A 25,612-nucleotide genomic window follows, 5' to 3' on the forward strand; every position below is an offset into this window, starting at 1 on the left:
TCCAATTCTTAGCCAGATTCTTTGTATCATTTTCTTAATTCTTTGATCAAAAGTTTCCTGATATATTACAAGAAATTGCTGGAGAAAATGTGGCTGATTTTAGACTATACTATTTTGCAAAGCTCTTGTGTTGTTACCTGTAAAAAGATGACACCAAACGCTGACGCTTTGTAAAGGTTGACATGTTTTGTTAGATCAACAAAAGGCCTTTTAGTAAAACATCTCAGTTTAAGGCATTGAAAGTATTATGTATGCTTTAGTACTGGCACCAAAACACAGGTGTTGTTGGCACTAATACAGAAAAATTTCAAACATTAACCAGCCCAACACAAGCACATACAACAGCCCAGGCAGCAGGTATCAAAGTGAAGAAAAAAAACAGCCCAAAAAGTTTTAATATTCTAAAAAATCTAAAAAAAAGTCATACAATATTCCTATGAGACTAAAGCAACTGCTGCGTCGACTCATGGGACAATGTAACCTATCACAGTTGCCCTGTGTTTTACAACCTTTTCAACTGTGTATAAAAACACACTCTCTTTTACATCAGCACTGCCACAAGCTGAGGACATTTCTCAGCACTCATCTAATTATGGGGGTCAGTCAGCACTGCAGAAGGAAGAGGAAAACTTGACAGATTTGCATTCATGTCATGAGCGGAGTTCAGATCATTTGCAAAGCCATCAACTGGATGTCCTTTCATATCCTAAGTCTCTGCTGTCCTATCACTCCTACACGCTGGGGATCTTAATGATGGCTCTCTTATTTGCAGTTATTTCAGGAAATTCAATGACTTACTTGCCAGGGTCATGAGCAAAATGAACAAGACAAGCATCTTTGAAGATTATGATAATGGAAACGGAGGGCAAAATTGGAATTGTTTTTAAAATTCACCCGCACGTTCCACATCTTATTATCCTTCCACTTGGCAGCCACCCATTTTCAAAGGCGTGATAAAAATACACATGAGATACATTCACTGCCACTGCTGTGTGGCAGAGAATTTCATAGCCTGTAAAGTTTGGCATTTCAGGATGAGAAAAATAAACACTCTTTAAAGGAAAAACTGAGAGACAAATCAGAGATCTACAGGGAAGACAGATGTTAGTCCGTCCAGAAAAATAGTCATTAGGATTTACTTGGCACAGCAGATGAAATACCGTCCTATATCATATAATTAAGTCTGGTTTTTCACGCTCAATGCTACAGACGCCCATAGTGAGAAGAAAATTGAAACCTTCCGTTCTTAGTGGGAGAAAGACTATTCAGTGCTTAATACAGCACTGAACTAAGGACCAGATGGTGCAGACTAAAACATACTTTAAGAGGGAGGATGTTGTTTCAAAAGGAAAACTCATGCAAATCAGGTCCACAGTGAAGCTGTTGACTCATGCAATTTCACAGTGTTTACCAATAACAAATTGGAATGGAACATTAATAGTGCTTTCTGAGCAAAAGCGCGGATAAAGCTAAATGTTCAGAGAAATGCGTTATTACAGCTGACCTCAGAACCAAAGTGATACATTAGCAAATTATGAAAGGTTTAGTAGGTGCCCCGCATTAAATGACGGGTGCGAAAAGGACAGAGTGGCCTCTGAAAATATGCACACATTAAGAAAATGTCGGTTAGGGCCTTTGACCTTCGAGAGCTAAACAAGTACTGACTAAAACATATGCAATTACATCAGCTGGGCAGCCTCTGAGACCACATGGTCAGTGGTGTCACAGACAGTCTGCCTCTCTACAAAATTAGCCCTCTCATTCGGAATCTGCTGCTTCTATGGTTTATTTTTCCAGCCACCAATCAGAATTACACAGAGTGCAAAGTTTGCATACTTCTGACATTGGTTTTGGCAGGAAACAGAGCTTTTCTACGTCTAAATAGTTTAAACGACAAGGCACAAGGATCGTGTGGGCTGTTGTGCTGAATGTGCTCCTATCTTGCTATATTTATGAGATTTTTGCAAACCACACCCATCGTATTCGCCGGTGGACATCTGGAGTGCAGCAGTAGCTAAAGGAGTTTGGAAGGACACAGCAGACTGCAGGGGGAGACAAGTAGGTGTACAGTATGCGAAGGCGTGAGGCAACCAGGTGCTGTGAAGTGTGATGCTCTGCCCTCCCAGCTGATGATCAAAGACAGGCATAACTGCCACTGATGACCATGGCTGCTGGCCAGACCAAATGCACAATGTGGACTACACAGTCAGCAGAGATGAGCCACATCAAGGCAATGCCAGCTAGGAAAATACTTTTATTGCTGGCACTATGACAGCACAGTGGATCCACACAGAAACAAAAACTGAATAATGCCTCATCAATTATCTATGAAATCCTTTGTCTGCTTTTACTAACCTTGAGTTGCCTCGTTTAGTCGGTAATGACCGCTCTTTGGTTGCTCATTTTAAAGAGGGTTTCGTGACTGGGGATTACTCAGGACATTGCAGTGGAATTAGAGAGAGAGAATATGTCCCTCCAGCCAGCCAGCCAAGATAATGTTAATGATGTCTTGTGGGATCCTCCACTAGAAGGACTCTTGATCTAGATCCAGGGGGATCCACTGCGACTTCTGGCACCACTCTGGAGCTCACGATAACTCCTACTGTTAATTCCCCTTTAATAGAATTAAACTCGATAAAAAACCTTTCTATAGGATGATTATCTATCGTGTCAAGTTATGTGAGCATAGGTCTTCCAGGGCATGCAGAGGGAGAACTTTTCCCAGTTGGCAGTTACAGAGACAGCTTTGTCAGAGGGATCTTATAGAAGAAAAAACAGGCGGAGTGAATGGGAGACAGCTGCCATGGTGTCCCTGTGCTCTGTTGTGAAACAGTGGCCCTGTGGACCACATGAGAAAAGACCATTCATTCAATCGATGGCCCTGGCATAATTTTTCGTCCGCAATGCCTCCACATCACAAAGGGCCACTGTATGACATTAGGCCATGACACAAAACCAGAACTGCCTTGTGAAGTGTATTCCAGATGAAATACATGCAGTCTATGGCATGTTAACACACAAATTGAAACGATGGAAACAAACTAATTAAAAAGATGAAAACAGAAAAAGATGGATAATGGTCTGCTTAAGAGTGTTTAATTCGGTCAAGGGCAGAGGAGAACATGAAGTGTTTATACCTTGTTTTAAAGGTAACAGATAACGGAGCCTGTCAAAGGATGTATTTTACTCCAAAACCACAGATGTATAGAAGATTGGTGGTATCTAAAAGATCATAACATCCTGGATCCTTCTGAGGACACCTGAGAATTACTCTGATGTATTCAGTAAGGTCAAAGAGTACCGTGCACTAACTTTGATCATTAAATACCATTAGTGAAGTCAGCATTTCATGCAGTATTCATTTGACATAAGGATGTATTGACAGCGTTGCCGTATATTCCATGTGCAGCCTCCACTTTGTGGTTACAATGCACCATGTCTTAAAGCCATGCCTGGGTATATTTCCATTGTCACGGATGACATTCCCTGTAGTAAAAGCACTGAGAGATCAATGCATGCAGGGGCAGCACCTGTGCTGCCTGGAGCCCCTCTAAAAGCCTCTGCGTCTCGTCTGAAGACGGAGCTGGCATCCTCTGGGATTCACCGTACAGCAGAAACAGGGAACCCCCCACCCCCCATCATAGATGTGGAAAGCTCCATCGTACAGTCATCCACTGCTGGGAAATCAACGTGACTCCTTGTGGCTAACCTGCCTTTTCTCTGTTATTTTCACTTGTGTGGTTCGAGCAGGCCTAATTAACTTTCTGTAACAAAGGGCTCTACCACCGTTGCTCCACAGCCTTATTGGATGAGCTTGCGGCATGATAGTACGAGCTGAATGTCACGCTCTCCTTGGGCCGATCAATCCAGGCGATCAGATATCAGACACCTGAGGGATGGCCCTAGCCACAGATCACTCACGCGCAGACGCACACAGGCACGCACGCTAACACAATCGAAACACATTGTTGCAGGCTCGCACACATTCACGGAGACAACACAAACATCCATTAAACCATGGCTGGGGCCAAGGACGGGAGTTCATCTGCAGACAGACATGCTGAGCTGAAAGCTTTTCTTCCCAAACATTTTGTCTTTCTCCTATTTCAGCCATATTATTATCCGCATGTCAGCTTGATGAGATGACTCCCATGTTGATAGGACTCTCTGTTCAACGCAAATGCGGCACTTGTCACATGCTCACTGACTGAAAATTGCATACCTTGCTCAAGGTCACAGACAGTGGTTTTGCCCCTGGGGGGGAGGGGGAGGGAGCCAGACGTGCAACTCCCTCCGTTCACATGCCTACGTCTTTGCTCAATTTCTAATTGCCTCTGTGAGAGGTTGTGGCCTGTGGGGGGAAAGCAGTACAGACAATAACAACCATTTTCTATTTGCCTGTATTAGTCATTCAAAAAACAATCAGCGATGGTAAACATGCAGCTTGCCCTCCCTGGGAGTGTTGATGACAATCATTCTGTTAGTAGATCAGCTGCCTCTAACCTAGAGGGATAACAACAAGTCCCCTATGTAAACCTTATGAAGAGCTGCCGTTTGAAAAGTTAGTGTGAACTATAAGCATTGCTCCAAACACTGACTAGGCTCTCAGAATGGATGCTTCATTCGTCTGAATAACACCATTGTCATGCTCCCATCAATCAGTACTTGGTTTCAAGACAGTCAGTAGTGCTCTTTTTTCTGCCTTCCCAGCCCAATCAATATGGTCAGCAATAATACATGAGTGGAGCTTGCCTCTATATCTGTATCTCACCTTTTCTTCGTCTCCCTCTCTGATTCTTTCTCATCCACACTGTACAATGTGTGGCTGCCTTTCCACCCTGACCATCTCATTATCCCTCTCCGCCAGTCCTTTCTTTCCCCCCTAACTCTCGTTTGTAGAACTCTCCACCAAGGCTAACAATACTCTTCAGTGTCTCCATCATCAGCCAAGAGTTTTCCCTTGACACTGCCGTGACTTCTCATCTCCATTACAACAAATACTTATTATTCTCCCCCTATCTTTCTCTTTTTCCCTGTTTCTCCACTCACTTTATTTTTCAGATTGTATGAAATGTAGGGGAGTTGACGGACCCCCAGCCATTCTCTGTGGCGCAACGACAACCCCTCTTAGCAAAGAATGGAGGCTACGGTGGAAAAGGCTTCGGTTTCCCACTGAGCTGCAGCGCTAATCAGCCTGGGGACTCACATCAAATAGAATTCCCCATGTGTCATTTGTATGAGAAAAAAACACAGGCATGACTAATCATCCTTGCAGATGCACTTCCTGCGAAAGATTCACTATCATTAAATGGCGACTGCAACTACAAGTCCAACACAAGTCGCCGTAGATGACGCATTTGTTGCTGCACAAGCGCTCTCAGTCGAGCTCTTAAGACAAAACTCAGGGTTGAGTTGCTGGGGTTTTCAGGAGAATTTGGCAGCTGGGGAAACACTGGTGAGTAACAAGCGCTCCAGTGACGCGGGCTGCCAAATCAATCCCAATCTGAGCATGTCCACTTACTGTGCTCTCACTGCACTGCCAACATATTGAGCAGAGGCATCTTCCTGGATACTGGAGTAATCCAATCAAAATGCATCATGGGGATAGCATTATGTGCTCATTTGTACAGCTGCAAAGCATTCCCTTCGAGTAAGTATGCAGAAATCAATAACTCAAAACCCTACCCTCTCTCAGCTCGTCCTTTTTAAGAAGTTCAAATTAGGTTTGCAGAGGAAATCAAATGAAAGTTTTGTTTTTACTCTCACAGCTTTCAAAAAAAAAAAAAAAGAGTCTTGCTTATCTTAAGTACAACAGCAGAGTGAATAAGGAGGTCATATCGTTCAATCTGAGCTTGGGATTTCGTTACACAGTTAAACTGGGAAGAGAATGAAAAGGCAGAAGATAGTCTTGGAGCGCCTGGGAGATGCATCATTTTTGCTTTCTCTTGTCCCCTTTCTAAAGGGAAATGGGCTTAGGAATTCAATCAGCTTTGGAGAGCCAAAGCTGTATGTGATCCAGCTCCGCCTTGGTGTCTGTGTCCTGCGTACACGAGTGAAAAGAAAACAAACAAACAAACAAAAAAGAAAGATCAAACACGGAAAAAAAAAAGAGAGGACATTCAGCCAAACAGCAGCAGAGCGTAAACATAATGCAGTGCTGTTTCAGAAAAAAGCCAAGGATGTCCTGGCTGCGCGCACCTAAATTACTCTTTCAGGAAATGGAGACAAAATTAAACCTACAAAACTTTTTTACAAGACCATGTCTTCTCACCATCTGGCTCAAGCGCTCCAATCTCTGTTACACCTTTACGCTGCCGGCTGAACACAAGTGAGTGTTGTGGTATTGATCCAGTCGTACACCCCTTTTATTATCTCTTCTCCCATCCAAAGGCAGCTTTCCGCTTTGATAGCACCACTGTCGTAGAAAAGCATAAATTCTCAAGCCCATTTGCTGTGAGGGGGTGGATAAATGGATGTGAAATCAAGCCATGAAAAGCCAACATGGCATGGTGGGGAATTTTATCCTGAGCTCATTAGGAAAAGCATGTTTCCTTATTCATGCACCGTAATGGTGCACAATATGCTGATAGAATATTTTTTCTCTCTGGCTTCCACATTTCCATGAATGCCTTTTAATTGGGAATGTTTGTTTAGGCTTTTGCTCCGCAGATATTCTTTGGCACGCCATAGCCATGGGAGAAATCAAGCTTGGCTTCAGCTTGTCAACTTAACAGTGGGCCACAGAGGAAGAGGGTCCTGAGGCCTCTCCGTGCCTTGTGACATTGGGGCAGCTGTGTGTCAGTGAGACCAGAGTATGTAGGGCTGTGTGGAGTCACAAAGCTGCCCTGATCAAAGGCGTCTATCCCAGTTTGCTGTCACAGTTTCTCACGTCCTCTCTGTTGCATCTCTGCCCAGCCTGACTTGCAGAGGTGCTGGTGCTAATGTGAATGGAGTATAGCCAAAAAGAAAAAATTGAAAGCACTGTCTGCAACACACTATTAAATGCAGTCAGTTTATGTGTGAGTCTGGAGGTGCAGCAGGTTGGAATTTACAATCCCTGCAACCCCATGTTGCCTTTAAGATTCACTGTTGTCTTTTAAGATCAGAGAAAAAGCTGTGCGGCCGAGAGATGGTCCTGCAGTTGTTGTTTGCTTTCAACGTACCTCCGTACATGCTCACCCACCTCTGTCTCCTCCCTCCTCCATGTCTGAGAAAACTGTACACGTGAAAAAAGGCCCTGAGCTGCGCTGTTCCAACAGGTATGCTAATAGGATTCACTAGAAGGAGGAATTTCTCTCTTAGCTTTCTTTCCTCATGGATATGCCATGCCTCAGGGGACTGCTATGCATATATTACATTACTGCTCATGGATTAGCATGGCTTTTTAGAGGGATACATATGTGTATGTGCTTTTGCAACCACATGTTTGTGCAGCAGCTGTATGTTGCATGGCCTCAGAGAAACACATGCCCGCAAAGGATGCTCAGAGGTCTTGATCTTCTACCTGCTCAAGTTTTATCACCCTCTCCTTCTCTGTATATATTTAACCAGAGCTGCAGGCCATCTCCAATTAGTAGAGCCACACTACTCCATCACTGCAGCTTGTGCCCAGTGTGCATATCTTGCCCTCTTTCCCACATGGAGGGATCACAATGAGGTGATGCGTGACTGTTCATGATTGAGCCCTCTTCAGCTAACAGGTGCTATCATCTCTGCAAACCTTTGCCTGCGCCTCGCACTCGTAGTCCCCACAAAAGGTGTAAAAGAAGAACAAATGTATAAATTATCTGATCACAAAGATAGGCGCAGCGTGAAATCCCAGACTGAATGATAATTGAAAGTGGGCTTTTGGACTTCAGGGTGAGAGCGGAAAAAAAAGTGCTGAATTTCATAGGCACAGCTGGATTCTTGGATTTGTGTAGGCAAAACCTGGTGATTTCCACCTCTGTTGGCCTGTATGGAATCAAGGTGGAGACATGGACACATCAAAACTATTTTGATGCATGAAGTCTAGCTTTTAAAAGCCTCTGTCCTTGAATTAGGACGGTTGTTGAGAGTGTTTGCTCCCCACAGACTCCTTAAAAAGGCCCAGAAATAACCCAGAACACTCTTCATTTATCAGGTTGATACGTCTCTATTGGCTAATAATTTTAAGGGGGGGGGAGGGGCGCTCGATAAATCTTGTAAGGTGGCTGGTGAGAGTCTGGCTCTGTTACCTGGACCAGGTTTAAGAGCTCCCTCGCTCCATGTCCTCCTCCTTATCGCTTTCTCCACTTCACTACAACACCCTCCTCCAGGTTTTGCCTCCACTCCCCTCCCTCCAAATCACAGTCTTTGCACCTGTAACCCCTGGGTGAGAGATGATTACACCTTCCGAAGCAGAAATTGAACTGAGAGTTTGGCCCTGACCTCACTTGCACACCTCCACCTCCACCCACCTTGACTAACAATATGTGGAAGCACCAAGACAACAGCCATTAAACAGAGGTGTACACCTGCAGAATTAAAAAGAACAGTAATTAGGATGAGGGGTTGCTGCATGAAGTACATATTAATTAAGATTCTGGTTGGTACATCCTAACATACATGGGCCTGCCCTTTGTTCATTGATGCGAACATGCAACACACAACCTCCCTCCTGCCCCCCCCTCCACCCACCTGAAGCTGTTTGGAGCTCCAGGACAGTGGACCGAAGACCGCAATTTCTAATTCACTAAACCCCAAGGCTAAATGATGTGTAGTCAGTGTCCTGTTCTCTGCATGCTGTATCTCCCACGGAGTCAGTAACAAACTCATTTTCCCCACCAGAAAGAATCACAAAGATTTTGTTGGCAAACTGAGAGACGGAGAAAGAGACGAGTAGGTATAAACAGCAAGGGGAGATTGAGGTTGAGGGCAAGAAGAAAAAAATGGGGGCAAGATGTGATAGATTGAAAAGAAGGGGAAGGGCGGTTTGAAGTGAGATGAGATAGCGTCAAGGTGGGGGGAGGAAAGGGGAGAGAGAACGGGGGGATGGGAGGAGGGGGGACACTGAGAAAGCGACACACTTTCCGGGCTTATTTACACGTAGCTGCCAGTATGACAGGTAATTTGGGCAAATTCTCCACAGAGCCTGCAGCAGACGGCGGGGGGATAAAGACGAAAGGAGAGAGCAATAAGAGAGAAAAAAGGGAAGGGAGGAGTGAGGGAGGGGAACGAGGGGAGACGCACTGAGGGGGGACGTGCGCAGACTACCTGACATGGCCTGAGTTGGGTCTGAGAGCAAGACAGCAAATGGGTTTCCAGATTCCAATCAGAGGAGAGGGGTGGGATAGAAGGTGGGGGAGAAGAGAGGGAAGGAGGAGGGGGAAACAGGGGCGGAAGTCATCCTGTTGACAGAGTCTGATCATTTTATTTATCTGCAGCGAGGAAGAGATATCAAAAGCACTTTTTAATTCAATTTCTCTTTTCCTGTTGAGGCTGAAAGATCAAGCAGAAGGCAGGAACGGATGAGGGAAAAGAAAAGACAGCAAAAAATACATATCCAGATCTCCTGATTTATTCAGCCTCTGATTTATTCAGTTGTTTGTCTAACTTGTGCTTCGCGTGTGTGCATATGTGTGCCTGTGTGAAGGCAGGTGTGCGTTCCTCTCACTACTCTTCACGTTGGGGCGAAGCAAGCCTGTTAGACTGTATTTATAGAAAGCTCTTGTTCGGTGCCTGGCTGTCTGTCAGTGCTCAGAGCCAATTAGAAAACACTTGTTAATGGAGCAGGCGCTCTCCTTCCCACAACCGTGTGTGGGTGTGATGGCTTTATTCTCCCTCGAAGTGACAGCAACAGAGGTGTGGACGACAGTAACAGAGATAACGATGGAGGAGATAACGAGGTGTTTGTTCCTGTGGGTGGAGGTCCCCTGGGGGGGCAGGAGGTGCACACCGCACTGGACCTTCCGCTGGCTTCCACTTCCTGTGGTGACTCATGCTTTATAGGAGAAGTGTTTACCCTGCATTGACCTTTCAACCCTGCCTCCTTCTGTGCTCAAAGCCTCAGGCATCACAGACGTGACCCATCTTTCTCTTGTCACACACAAACATGTGACGAAGCTGCCATGAGTGCATGCCATACACACACACACACACACACACACACACACACACACACACACAAGAATTCCTCAGTGCGCATGTACAACCACAGCCATCCTGATACCAGTCCTTCAATTACTGGATTCGCTTAAATTCACACTGAGAAGAGGCCTGGTTAAGAAATGTGCACATGTACACGTGTGCATGCCGCCTATACACACACACATACACACACATATATGCACAAGGTGCACAAACAAATGCATTGCACACACACTCTACCTCCTCCATTTAAAGTGCCTGTGCCCCTGTGTTACAAACCATCTGCACCCCAAAAAGCTCCACGCAGAGCAGTGGGCTCAGTGCTGCACAGCAATCTCACAGTTTATGTCACAGTGAGAGGGGAAGAGCCACAGAGGTCCAGTACATACGAATGAAGAGACAGTTGTGGCTGTGGGGGAGTTGAAGAATGAGTGCAATGAAATATAATCAAAAACAGTGAGAGAAAGTATTACCTCCTTTGCTTCAGTGGAGTATGTAATTGTAGCAAAAAACACTGACTCGCTGAGACAACAAAACACAATTGTGCTGCAAAGAGCCGAATGTGATACTGGGAATTAGCAGCCGTGATAAAGATGGAGATAACAGTGAGAAGATGGGGAGGAAAGATTCGGCTGATTATCAGTGTTGATGATAACAGTGTTGGTGGTTATCATAATGAAGGTGGTGGGGATCAAACGTGGCATAATGTCTTGATGATATGACAAAAAAAGATGACTTGATTAAAATTGCTACTGATGCCAGTGATGATAGTGGTATTTTGTTGGCACAATTTTAATCACACCGATTCCAGATTTTACATATTCTGCTATAATTCAGTATAGCAGGAAGCCTGTTTTGCATCATATAATTCCCTTTGGTTTTTTTTTTTTTTTTTGCATTTTAGAACGCAATCCCTCATATGAGTTCATGAATATTCAACCACCAATACTGCCCTGAGGTATCAACACTGGTGTCAGTCACTTGCTTTTATTTAAATGTAGTATGACTGCTAACCCTAAAAATTGAATTAGGAATACATGGCCATTTTATATCAACAGAAGTGAAGTATTTTTAATTTAATTAACTTTAAGCTTTTAAGCTTGTCCACCCTCTTTCCCTTCAGTCAGTGAGGGTCCCACCTCAACTCTTGTCACCCATACTGATGAGCTGCCCACCATTTAGCCTGAGGTAACCAGCAGACAGCACAGGTGTGGAAGAAGAGGAAATGGAAATCAGCAACATAGATAAATAATTTCACGCTATATGGACGAGTTCTGTCGGCTATGTTTAGTCAAAACAGTGGTTGAATTTTTAAGGTAATGCCATCTTGTGGTCAGATCCAGAGCAAGACAGTGCCAGAGTGAATGACAGTCTGATTAGAGGAAAGATCTTTACGGGGTCCCTGGGTGTTACAGGAGGGTTATTACTTCGTGTCGTCTGGGTTGGGAATATCGAGTGATATAAAGTGGGGAGGAGATTCTGTCTGAGTCATGTTTTATGCTTATTTGATCACATTTCTACTGTATATGGGTAAACCTCTTTTCACAAAGTGAAGCTACACCAGTGACGGTGACAGAGGGCAGATACAGACAACATTTAATAGTGTTGCTGTCTTTAAACGGTTTAGATAAGGTTTGTGTGGGCAGAAACACATTTCAAAATAAGATATCGTATCATTATAATTAATTACTAACCCCCACCATAGACACCCACAACGATTTCACCAGCGCAAAAAGTGAAAATTCACATGCAGGAATAGAAATGGACTGATGAGGACTGAAAATTCCTTTGTATTATTTTAATGTCAAAATTTGCATAGTGTAGGTTTCGGATACACATGTACCAATGTGATTATGTTGTCTTGCTGCCTCTAACTGGAAGCGCTGTATGGTGAGCACCGTACTTGCGTAAACAAAGCTTTGATTAACTGGTCTTTACTCTGACCCCAATCTTTGAAAAGCCCAGATATGCCCTAACTCTGCGTTGCTTTACACAGGTAATGTATGGCAAGGTCATCCGTCAACCCTGTGTAATTAACTGGGTGGCCTGAAAATGCGCCTTTAGGATACCATTAACCCGTGCTAGCCTAACAAGGCTGTGCAAACACAGACTAAATACACCAGCAAACACACATCTGTGGCTAGAGTGAGTGGGAGAGCAGAGAGGAAAATCCATTTCATGAATATTGGATTTCATTATGAGGGAGAAAAACAGCTTTGCTGTGGATCATTCTTTAATGACCCAAAGTCCACATGCATGAATCTTTTAGTGCTGGCTGTCTGTTTGATATGGGGAAAGGAATAAAAGAAAAAAGAGAGGGGAGAGCTGCTTCCCCACTGGGTTTTGGCGGACCATGAGACAAGACTAGGGTTGAGCACCTGGATCATGGACTCAGACAATCTTTTGGACAGGTGGGTCATGGTGTTGCAGACACAAAGAGGCCAAGTGGAGATTCGGTTCGGAGACACACGTGATGCAATTTCTCTTATTTATGGAAACATGCAGCGAAGAAACAGACATTGGGTCCAGATTTACTGTTACTGTGTCAAATCTTGTGGCATGACTTATTTTTTGGATGTTTGGGTTTACTTCTTTGTTCAGGGATGCTTGCAGCTGAGAGCCTTCCCTTCCCTCCAAACCGATCCTCACTGATTGGCCAAGAGGTTAGGACTCCTCACTTTGCTCCTCTCATCTCTGGAGCCTCTAGACTGCACCACTCCTCAGTTTGTTTTGTCGCTAGCCATTTGCAAACATTTGCAATGACCCAGCATTGTGAGCATGTGACACAACAGTTGTGTGTGTCTGACTTCTATTCAACTCAAATCCAACACAAAAATCCCAAAAAACACACAGATATGTTGGAAATGGAGAGCTGTCATATTCATTATATTTGCCCCTAAAATATTTTTGACAGTTTCTCCTTCAATCAGACAGTGACTGTGAGGTGATTGACATTCAGATGAGTAATAGCAAGAAACACTGGTGAGAAGTGGCAGTAAAGCTGGCATGCTGGGGACAGGGTGTAAGTTAATATTAGTGACTGTGGCACTGCTGAGTTGATTTGTCACCTTTAGTTATGTTGTGAAGCTGTTGCCCAAACCAGTTTTTGTGGATCAAAAGCTTAAAGCGAAAAATGGAAAATTAAACATATTATTAATCACTTGTAATTACAACAGACACAGCATTGGTATTGCTTTATTATTCTCTTCTGTGCTTTAAGGGAAAGTGAGTGTTCTTCAAGATTCAAGAAGAGCAACACAGGCTTAACATGAATGTGGCGACCAACCTGGCAGAGCTAATGAACAAACCAACCACACCAGACACATGCCTCCATATGGTGTGCTTCAGTGTCAACCAGCTCTATCTGGCTCATCCATTCTTCGTGCAAAGCGCGGTCCATCCCAGGAGTGGCCTTACCCTTTCCAGCCCGGCCACTTAATGCCTGTACTGCAGCATTCTTCTCACCCTCCACTTCTTTACATGCAGGAGCCATCATAGGTGCTGCCTGCACTTAACCTTCTTTCAGACACGATTCATCAGTTCCCCAGGATCCATTCAATGTCACAAAAGTGCAAAACACACTGCCGCTGCAGTGGCGCGGCACGTCATATGAAGTTGCGTCCCTAGCACCAAAAGAAAGCCTTGCGTTGCAGTGCATCAACATAGTGGGAATGTGGGTCGTATAGCTCAGGATAGTTCTTAAACTAGGGCTTCCACAGAGCTTGATAATAACCCATTCATTTGAATCAGGTGTGCTGAAGCTGGGAATCATGTAAAACATGCAGGGCAGTGGGTCCCCTGGACCAGATGTGGGAAGCTCTTCTCTACAGTGGTGTCAGCATGTCATCATGGAGTGTTTATTCACCAACATCTGCTGTGATATACCATTTTGATAGACATGGCACAAATTAAGCTATTAGTAGCTGCACACATTCCTATTACAGGGGGAATGTGCCCCCCCGTCACAGGGGGCACCGCAGCAGGAGAGGTGAAGCTTTTATTAGAAGTTGAGAAGATGTGGCGTTCCCCAGGTAATCAGGACAGACGCTGAGGGTTGACAACTTTCATGGCACTTTTTATCACATATGTCCATGTCGCCGTGGGCATCAAGTTGACCCAGAAAAAGCAAACAGATGGCCTTAGGTTGTGCGCTTGAGTCTTTAAGTGTGAGCTGAGAGCGAGTAGCAGCAACGGGTGAGTGGGCACAGTCGGAAGGCCCGGGGGTCCCCAGGGCTGAGCACTAAAGCATAACTTATAGAACACAAACGGACTGGGTTTTACATTATAATAAATGTGGTGCTACTGTAATGCAATTCTATCCACTTCCACATTTGACTGTGTAATTGCTATCCTCTGAATTGAAATGTTGTAGTTTCAAAGACGCAGTATTTCAAAGCTATTCAGTCTATGTGGCTTGACAACTTGTGTTGTGCCATCTTTGCTTTCAGCCTGTGCAGCACACTTGTATAGAGAGAATCTCTGCTCATTTAGAAGCCTCAGCTTTAAGGAAAAAAAAAAATCACTACACTACATCAAACTGCACTGTCAAAATGCTGACAATGGACATCTATATACTTGAGAATAAAAACCTCGCTGTGATGAAGTGAGCAGAAGTGAGGCATTAAATGACAGGCACTGGATAAAGCCTTTCTCACTCAGTATATGATATCAGACATACTGGCTTAAGTGCATCATATTTAGAGACAAAACATGTTTTAATCAAGAGCAGTCCATTACAAATATGTCATTGCTTTAACTGTCTGGAATAATTTAACCTTATAGCAAATCTTCCTAGCCATCATAACTCCTCACATTAATTCACAGCCACCGCCTACAAAACCAGCGTGGTAAAAAATCTAATTAAAGCAAAATCAATAGTACCAGCAGAATTCCTTGCAACATTTTTGGATTTATACATGCTCTGTAGGGGTGGATTGAAATGCAATTTTTTTTGCTATAACTTTTCTCACTGCAGTCAATCAGCTGCTATCTATCTATCTATCTATCTAGTCTCGCTCCTGTCCAAAAAAAAAAAATCTTAATAGAAGCCCAGTGTCAATAAAGCTTGATCATGATGGATTCAAGAGAGGATCAATCACGTCGGTCTGATTGAGAAAACACCTGCACTGTCTGCCCCACATTTGTCATGTCTGATTTAGCTGCCTCCCTGCAGTATACAGATCAATTCTGATTACAGCTGTCAAATCCCAAATAACAAACAAAGGTAACTGTGAGTTTGATAAAGCAGATATTTATGATAAATAGGCCAACATGAAGCTTAATAACAAGTGTTGAATTGGGTTGTTTATCTTCAATGGTTCACAAATCATCTGATTTAAATCTTCAATACTGTGGGTCTTGCTCTGACATCGCCCTCATCTGAATTTTGCTTTTGCTGTTTTTCAGACATAACTGCGTAAAATAAAAACATTTTCTATCTTGACCCTTCTCATGTTTTATTTCACACTGGTGGCCTCTTGACATATCATCACTGAGTCTGTGCTTTTTTGTTTTTTCACATCATTGTACCATTTAAAGGCACCTCTATCACAGATTCTTATTGTCCAGTCTGTCGCGGCAGAAATGCATAACAGTGTTGTTTTTATTGGCACTGAAACAGGCTCATGGGGATTCAATCAAAACATTCATTTCTATAATGTCAGCCGTTCCAATAACTCTTATCGCGTCTCAAAGTACAGCGGTTGTTGTCAGGTATAGATATTGACTTGTCAGCAAAAATATGTTGTATTAGAGTAATGTTGCCCAACATTAAGCAGCTAATTGCCCTTTTCTGACACCTTCATTATTTCTTAATGGAATTGGAGGTCTGCTGGCCAGAGAAAGGTCACAGCGATACAGTCAGTACCCTCTTGATGGAGAGAGAGTGTGGTGTTTTGCTGCTGAGACGAAAATGATTTCGCAGAGCCATTTCTAAAGGGAGACTTGCTAAAATGTTTGTTTTTGTTTTTATTTACTAAAACTATCTGCTGCTTCCAGCATCTTATCTGATCAGTATTTCAAACACAGCATTAACCTAGAGAATATTGGTTTCTGGCAATAATTTTTATTGACACATTTACATGTGCTTCAGTATTGCAATGACTGCTGCTAGTAGGAGTAAACAGCAGCTCAACAAGGACAGAATGAAGAGGAATCTTAATTAGAAATTTGACTTGCATCTCTGGAATGATATGCATTTTAATGAGTACAATTCGGTCAAAGTCCTTCATGTTTGGCGCCGCTCTAAAATAAGAGGAGAGAAGTAATTGACATGTGTTTTTAAAGTGAACCACAGCCTTTAAAGGAAAAGGATTTCTGATCGGAATTTGCAAATCACACTGGCACCGCAGGAATGGTATTGCACAACAAATTAGATATCACTGTTCACCCACATTCCACAATGAATAAAGGAAGAGAATGTGATTAAAGTACATTTTAAAAGCACATCATATTCTGGAAATGTCTTAAATAAAGTCTGAGTCAAATAAGTGCTCACATCTGCTCCTGCGCAGGTCCAAGCTCTAATGGAATTTCACTCAATGCATTACGAAACTGGGAAGAACAGCAGAGGCTTTTAGTGTTATCCAACTCCACATCTAATTAGTGAAATATCATAATACAATAACTCAGCAGCGTCTTTCCCCAAACCCAATTAATGGTCTATTGCAGCACAAATGTTTGATGAAATCTCACCTAACATCCCAATTACCACAATAGCACCAGAATATCACAAATATGATATTCTGTTAAAAAAATATCCCTGTGATCTTTTGCTTCAAATTGTGTGCAGCATTCTTTTAACACCCCAGAGGGCACAAATAGTTCAAATCTTTGGAGACACCTGGAACAGTCCATTTATAGGCTGTCACAGCCAAATCCTTAGTGAAATTCTCCTTAACTGAGTCTTACTGTCAGGATGTCGCGCTAATATGGACACTTTATTACAAGAAAATCCCACCGGCACCTTCGCAGCTGGAGCTGGAGCCACGTGCCAGCCTGAAACGGCAGGAGAATTGTGGCATATCTCTAAATCGCAGCATAAGCTCCGAGAGGAGGGCAACAACTACGCCGAGCTCTGACTGACTTCCACTGGGCATCAGCTTGGTTTGTTTTCCTAATTATGTAGCTTTCCAAATACCAAATGAGCAATCAGATGTTAGCATCTGATTGCTGTGTATTCTGGCAATTTTAAAGGGTGTCTAAATATAATATTTCATGTAACCTGTGGATTCTTGACAAGCTCAAAACCACTTATTATGATGTGGGTGCACTGCATGAGCATCTTATTAGAGGTGTGCTGCCTCGCTGGAATGACTCCCTAACCAGTGGAATATCACATTAGCACCAGCTCCTTAATGCTGCAATATCACACAACAAGTGACCCTGAAACAATTTTACTACACCTACTCACAGCAATATTTCCCAAACACAGTTTTCATTGGCAGGATAAACCTGCCATATTTTTTATTCCACCTAATCATCTGCCTGCAAAATCAATCCATCTCGATCACTGCCTGTTGCGGGTCTTTGAATCCCTCCTCCCCTTCTTCCCTCACACCATCTGTCTCTCTTCCCTTGCTTCCTCCCAGCAGCCCTCCTTCAATCATTTTTTCATAACTCCTCCATCTCTCCAGCCTGTCCACCCTCATTGGCTCCCTCTGTCTTTTCCCCCCGCTGCTTCTTAGTCTTTATTAAACATACATACCACAGTACACACGCTGCATGCAATGTGCTTTTTGTGAGGGCAAATTTCATGCCAATGTGAGAACATATCAGCTAATGAATGGAGCATGGTGGCATTGACGCTGGCCATGCTTGACTCAAAGCAACACGTTAGCCATCTCAGCTGCCGACCGGCTCATTATCATTTAGAACTGCTCGCTGCACAAACTACACACCCACACAGTCTGTCGCTAACTCCTGACAGGAATTAGAATTATGTGAAAGTCAGGAAGAGAGAGATTCTTACAGTCACTATTATGTAGTGCCAAAGTCCAGGGACCCAGCCTCTCATACGCCTTTTTTGTTCCCATAGGAGACAATGTTGGTATGTGGTGCTCATTAGCACACCCTATGTCGCTTCTCCACCCCTCACTCATGCCTTCTCTCTCTGTCCATTAAAGTCTGGGACACAATTATCCCCATTCTCTGTCTCTCTCTTTCACCCTCCATCTCTCTCGCTCCCTGTGAATGAGAGTCTGGAACACAATTACCCCTGTTCTCTCTCTCTCTCTCTCTCTCTCTCTCTCTCTCTCTTTTCTTGCACTTTATCCATCCCTCCCTCTCTCTAGCTCTCTCTCCACCTCTTATGGCTTCAGGAGAAGTCTGTGAAGGGAGCAGCTGCTGAAATATTTATTGATCTGTTTTCCTCAGTTTTATTTATTTCCCTCTCTTCCCTCTTGCCCTCCCTCTCCCTCTGCACAGACCCAGAAACACCTCCAGCACCATGAGATGTCAGAGGCGGCGGAGGGGCTGAAAATCCACAACATGAAACCATTATTTAGCATTTGTTGCACCCGGTAGTTTTACCTGTGTAAACAAAACAAGAGGCGCGAGTGTGGGATGAAGGCAAATGTGAGAACAACAGCATCAGCTACAGTGCGAACAGATGCGGCACAGATTGAGCAGTGAGACAGGTGGACTGTTTCGGCATATTTTGATGCCGCCATCCGCTGCGGGGGGTTGTTGACAGGAACACCAAGGTGCTGATCTTTTTTTTTGTCACTGTAAAGGAAGTTGTACACAACTGGAGGCTATTGAAGTAGAAGTAGTCATGGCAACAATGCCCTGAGCAATTATAATTACAATGGTAACAGTGTTAGTACTGGACTAAATGGATTCACTGATGAATCTGACGTTATCTCTGCGTAATTAAAGGGCTTCCGTGCTATCGTATGTCCCCGTGGTAAATATCAGTGCAGTTAACCGGGAGTTTTGAGGTTACTAACGGCAAGCATTTCAGCAGTCGTTTGAAACTAATGTTTTTCTCCAGCCTGCTGTTGTAGCACAAATGATTAAACTTTCACACACACACGCGCGCGCGCGCACACACAAACGCACACACGAGGGAAGGATCACACACATAAACACTTGAACGCACTGACACAAAAATACACACACACACAGACACACACACAAAGCTGAGTCCCATCACCAGGCATGGCCTGCATTAGTGCCTAAGCCTTTTCCATTGATTTGCCGGCGAGCTCCTTGTCTTTTGGTAATGAGGACAGGGAGAGAAGCGGGACCCTCGTCCCTCTCGGCTCCCCTAGGACAAGCCGCCTGCACTAATCTGAATTGTGTTTCCAATGATGCTAACTCCCTGGCACAAAAAGACTAGAAGGAAGAGGAATAGAGAGAAGAAAATCACACAGCGCTCTCCCTCCCTTTCTAACAGTATTCATTCCTCTTAAATGTAACATCTGCACATCACCAAACAAGAAAACATCTCTTTTTCTCTATCTCCCTTTTTCCCTGCAGACAGCTCAATCTGCAGTGTGGACTGAAGCCTAGAAAACCAAAGGGAAGAAATTTGCACTGCGCTAAGACTTATTTGATTTTCCCTGTAAGAACGATTTTGAACAGAGCTCAATGAGAGTTATTAATACTCACGCTGACAGTATACATATACAGTACATGTATGTATGTAGGTATGTATGTATTAAGACACTCTCCATTCTCCCTCATGGCTGGGCTCCATTGGCTTTCCATTGATTTACCACTCAAACCGTTAGTGGGGGAATAGCTCCTTTACTTGGGCCAGCCAGTGGCCTAAGTAAAGGAGCTATTCCATATTGGGTGTGTGCGTGTGTGTGTGTGTGTGTGTGTGCATACCTGTGTGGGCGGCGGTTGATGTGAGTACACGAGCCACCGCTTATTCGTGCTTCTACTCTGCCACTCTGCTCCCTCTTGAATGATCCTTCTCATGCACTAAATAAAACATGGCTCTTTTTCACTTGTTACAGTGAGAACCCACAGCTAATGTTCATATTCACAAGCAGACCGGCGCAGGTCTTTAAGCTGGGACTGGGACACGAGGAGGACAAGGGGAGGTTGTAACCAAACGAATTACTACAGTAATTAAACACAGTATAACTACCTGTCCCAAGCTGAAAGCGGTCCTAGTTCCTTTCCATTACACTGAACTCCATATATTATAACTGTAATTATAATTGCAAACAAGTCTCGCTGTAATCATTATTTATGACACTGACACTATGTGTAATTGCCAACCCCCCGAACCAATATGTGAGGCCCGGTGAAGTGTTTATCAAAACCGACAGGAGAAATCTCAAGGGCAGTGAGGTGTTGCCGCACCCGCCTATCGTCCACAGCAACACTGTGGCTAACCATCCTCAAAGGATTTGAACCTGTGACCTCTCAGTCACCGTTCTGGCCAGATAGCTGCTAACACTATGAGATGCAGAGTTCAGTTTCAGCCCGGCAGGTCGTCGGGTCACCAGCTCAGGGGTTATTCATCTCTGTCTGGCCTGTAATTGGAAATGCTGCAAAACCCATGAAGTGAGGGCATGATAATGAGCACAGCTCAACACTCCTCTCTGTTCTGGTCACTTAGTACTGCAACTAATACCTGCTACCCCCTAAATAGAGTTTGACTCCCAGTCTTGACCTGTTGTCTCACTGTTTCTTAACTTGCTCTTAAGGACTGGTCTCACCTGTTTGAATTTATTTTTACTTACTGTTTTTTATACTGTTTTTATGGTTATGGTGCGTTCCTCCTACTAAATCATGTTTTTTATTTAAACTGTTTTACTGATGCATGAGTCTGCCTTTTTGCCATTCCGCAACCCAAATTTCCCAAGCGGGGAAAGACTGAACTGGTTGTATTTTACAGTCCTTGATTTGAATCCTTAACACCTTTAAATCCAATAAAAATGCTGTCAGTGGTTGTTAGGTATGACGTGATTCTTTCCACTGTATTCAGAAGGCTAAAGTCAAAGTACAACAGGTGTTTTACTTCCAAAGAGATTCCACTAAAGCATCAGAAGGCGGTTTTTGACTGTATTAAATGACTCCTGGTACATTCTCAAAATGTTTCTGCTGCTTCTCAGTATTGTTCAACAATCTCTGATGCATTTCCTGACTTCACTACAGCCAACAACACTTGAATACATCAAAAGCAATCAGTCTCACAACTCTTCTCCACTATGCCATGTTTTACCCACCAAATATTCTAGACCATTCTGCCATTATCAGGGTGGCAGCGAGTTTTCATCTTCATCTTTCATCTTTCAAATATGAATTCTCAAACATTAATCAAAATTAAGTTTTTTGTGTGACATCAAACACACCTATTTGTTTTCCATTAAAGCACCGGTCTCTGCCGGTCCTACGTAAAAACACAACTGTATTTTCCTATGGCACTATCGCTGTTCACTATGTGTGGAGAATAGATTTAATGGAAAATGTTGAATGCACAGCACCACAGGCCACCACAGAGCAGCAGGACAAACACAAAAAGTGAAGCCCAAAGGAAAAACATTCTGACTACAGACCTACTCCAGGCTGGTTAAACCTCCAACCCTTGTCCCCGAGGCTCTTGAGACCAAATCCAGGCCCTCTCGCTCCAACACTTGCAGATAAATAAAACCTGCCAAATATGGAGAACAACAGCACACAGAAACCATAGCTTTCAAAGGGAGAGAGAAAAAGCAGAAGCCCCTCCAGAATAGGAGAGCAAGGCATCTGTTGATGCTGGCATCTCCCTTCTCTTCATCTCTACGCCAAGACCGGTGATCCAGTCGAGTGTGTGTGTCTGTGTGTATGCATGCTTGTGTGTGTGTGTGTGTGTGTGTGTGTGTGTGTGTGTGTGTGTGAGGGGGGCAGGGAAGATGGGTGCCCACGTGCTAACATGTGCAATGTGCATTGACCCCACTTGGCCCCCATATGTTGCTGAAACAAGAAGGATGGTGGGCTACAAAGCCACCCCGCCTGTTTTCACCTGTGTTCCTGCCCTGAACACTTCCTTTTTCCCAGATCCTCCATCACAGCAGTTCATGTTCGTGGGAAGACCCATCTGTTGGACTGTTTGAGCATTAGTGGCATACTCTATATGCACAATATACAGTACAGAGTGAAAGTGGGATTTCCTCCGATAAATGGATTAATAGTATCTGTGTGGCAGAAATCTTTTTCTTAAACATCTAAATCTAGCATTAAAATAATATGTCCTCTGCTGTGACCTATGTAGCACCGTAAGCAGAAACAATTTCTCTTGTCATCTTCACTTTTCACTGAATCAATGACGGCATTATTCTCATTATCAGATCTTGCAGGCTTCTGTCATAACAGAAATCCTTTGAGCTGAGGGTAAATCGTTTAATTTTGTGTGGAGGTGTGTGTGGATACTCTCACAGCCTTAATGTTCCATCATTGAGAAGCCAGCAAGGCCTCACACTGTCTAGTCTCATAGATGAAACAGGTTTTGATTAATTGCAGACGGCCTGTGTGCCAGAAATATGTAGATATTTTTACTGTATTTATGAGTGGGGGCTTGGCCATTCACCTTTATAGAGTTTCGGTTCTCTGAATTTTTTAAAGTGGAAGAAATTGGAGAATAACTGAGGAAGGGAAACACATAATGACAGGCGAGGACCTTGCCATCACACCCATGGAGTGGTTTGTGCATTCAAACACCTAGCCAGTAGGAAACCTTTGAATAGCTTTGTGTTGTGCAGCATAGAAAAAAGCCTTTTTTGAACCTGGTTGGCATGCAACTGGACAGGTCTGAACCACATTTTACTACCTGTTTCTGGGGGTAGAAAAGATCAAATGGCACTCAATCTTTCTAAATATTTGCTGTGCATAACATGAAGTGGTTAAATGAGTGATAATCGATGTCAAGAGGAGGCAGGTGAATTCAGATGAATAAAATACTGTACAGTCATTCAGAGGAGTTTGTCTTATACGTCATTAACCTGGCAATAATAACTCACACACAGTTTGCTAAGCAATGGTGGTGAAGCATTTAAGCTTCCACGTACCACACTGGCTCAGCTCTCAGGGGCACAGATAAAAAGGATTATTCCACTGCTGCATGATTTATCAAGCAGCGGGCAGTGCCCTTTTAACAGCCATGTTCTTCCTTCATAATGTATGCTTTCCATCTCATAAAACGGACGTGTTGTGGACCTACAGCAACTCATAGCAGCAGGCGGGATCCCTCTCCGAGATGAATCTGATTCACATGTGCTGCAATGTGCACAATTCACATCAATATCCAATCATTCCTCAACTGTGGCCTACATGATTGGTCACGCTCTCGCATCCCCGAAAAAACCCACAGGTTACAAATTCAGAGGGCTGAAAGCTGAGGTAACACTCAGTGTGGTTGTAGGGTTGGTTTGTGTGGTGCTGAGCTCATTGCGCTTGTGTGCTGTGTCCGTCCTGCAGGGCTGTCCGTCTGCTCTCTGCCTGGTGTGGAGAAGGGGCTTGCTGTGGTAAGCCAACCATGACCAGCTGGGCGCTCATGCCCACAAGGAGCTCAGGAGCAGGAGGCTATAGCCCGTCTGCATCTGCAGGTTGTTAACCTCACATCTTATTGCACTGACACATCAATTATTGTTATTAAGGGCTGGAGTAATTTATTTATATACTGATTTCCCACAGGACGAAGGCAGGTCTAATTGAGCCAGGTGTGTATATATATATGTGTGTGTGTGTGTGTGTGTGTTCATGCTAAATGGGCAGGGGGAAATTAAGATACATGGTGAGAGTGTTGTGCACAACTAATATATAGGAGGACATCCCAGAGCATGGTGAGAATATTAGAGGATGATACGATGAAAAATGCGAGCGCATTTGAAATATTCCCTGGTCAGCGTTCCCTGTGGACTACAACAACATAACAACGCTGTCTGTTTGTGTTATTCATAATGTAGCAGTTTAAAATGCAGTCTGAATCTTCTGGTTGTGCAAGTTGTCTGAACACTGTAAAAGATTGGAACAGCAGGATTTTTGCAGCAGATGGATGAAGTGTGTTTATCTCTATTTGTTGAGCTTAGGGGGGAAGATGTTTTATACCAGAGATAAAAGGGGAAATTTGGGCTTGACAGCACTGTGCATGTTTGACCCCCTCAGCCCCCCAACTGTTCATCCTCCACCATTTATTTCTCTCTGTCTCTCTCGACCTTGGGTTTGAAGACAGAGAACAAAAACACTGTCTTTCTCTCCGGAATCGCTCTGCATTGCTCCTACTCGCACTCACGTTAACCCCACCACCACCTCCAATCACAACCCCCCCCATCCCCCCCTCCTCTCTTCCTCCCTCCCCCCTACACTGGTGGTGCGTCGTGTGCGTGGGATACCAGGCCATTCATGTCACGTAAAGGAATGTTCACAGCAGACTGAAGACGGGAGTCTATTTTTTTTTTTTTTTCATAGTAAACATCTTAACATGCATCACTCGTTGCTTTACACTTCACCACGAGGTTGGCTTGGAGATGAACCTGGCGCTGCGCTCACACGCACGCTCCCGCGCACATGGATGCGTGCCCGTGCACGCACGCAAACACACACACACACACACACACACACACACACACACACACACACACAGCATCCCTCTACATTTGTATATACCTCTGCGTGAGCAAATGGAAAGCCTGAGCGCAGTGGCACAGCAGACACGCGTGATTCACAGGCAGGTAGACCCCCCCCCCCACCAACCAACCAACCAACCTCCCCTCCATCATTAGTATTCACCTCCACAGCCGTTTACAGAAAATGAAAGGCGTAGAGACGCAGCAGCAGAGCCGTCAGCACATCGCTAAAGTAGCCCGTAAGTACTTACCTTTCGACAGCAGAACCAGGATCAAACCAGCAAACGCGTTCCGCATGAGGGGGCAGCCCATGATGGAGTTCTGATTGATTTTCTGCTTGTTTTTGCAGCCTAATGCCTTGGTATTCCTCCTTTAAGATGCCGTTGCGGGGAATCTGCGTATAAAAAAAAAAACCGACCCAGTGAATGAATGTCAACAGCAATAGTCCAACGCTTCTACATGTGACTGGACGAAAACATCAGTCTTGTCCACTTGACTTTTCCTTGTGGTGACCCCCGTCGGAGAGAGCTGTTTGTCTGCTCCTGTGTAGAAGAATCTCTCAAGCACAAAAAAAAAATATCAGAGCTGGAAAAAGCAAAAAAACAAATATCCAGACACTTAGTTTGGCTCTCAGCGCCTTGAAGGAAAGAGAAAATATTTTAGGAGATGCATGGGAAGAAAAGGTAACATCTAAACTGTCCGATGACTTGACATAAATATGTTTTTTGGTCAGAGAACAGGATGGGGGTCTGCGCGTCCTGGCCAGTCGCAAGTCGTCACTTCAGTCCTAATTAGCCTGCTCCCGTATGTCTCTGTTGGTATGCAGCGCGCCTCGTCGCTCCGCACTCAGCGCGTCGCAGGGAGCAGCACTGAACGCGAGGCGCACAAGAAAGAGCATGATTGACAGTTGAAGGAGAGCCCTTTTCCCAATCACCGGCCCCAAG

At 44.1% G+C, this 25,612-nt stretch overlaps 1 protein-coding gene across 1 annotated transcript in view; it reads right to left on the reverse strand.

Moving 5' to 3' along the window:
• The window catches only part of iglon5 (IgLON family member 5), an 84,129-nt gene extending 59,149 nt beyond the window's left edge, over nucleotides 1-24,980 (reverse strand). Inside the window, exon 1 of the mRNA XM_070836181.1 lies at nucleotides 24,920-24,980. Within this exon, the coding sequence (XP_070692282.1) occupies nucleotides 24,920-24,980 (61 nt within the window). The remainder of the gene's footprint in view (nucleotides 1-24,919) is intronic.
• Between the last annotated feature and the right edge of the window lie 632 nt (nucleotides 24,981-25,612).

Source organism: Pempheris klunzingeri, chromosome 8 (genome assembly GCF_042242105.1).
Source record: "Pempheris klunzingeri isolate RE-2024b chromosome 8, fPemKlu1.hap1, whole genome shotgun sequence".
Lineage (NCBI taxonomy): Eukaryota > Metazoa > Chordata > Actinopteri > Acropomatiformes > Pempheridae > Pempheris > Pempheris klunzingeri.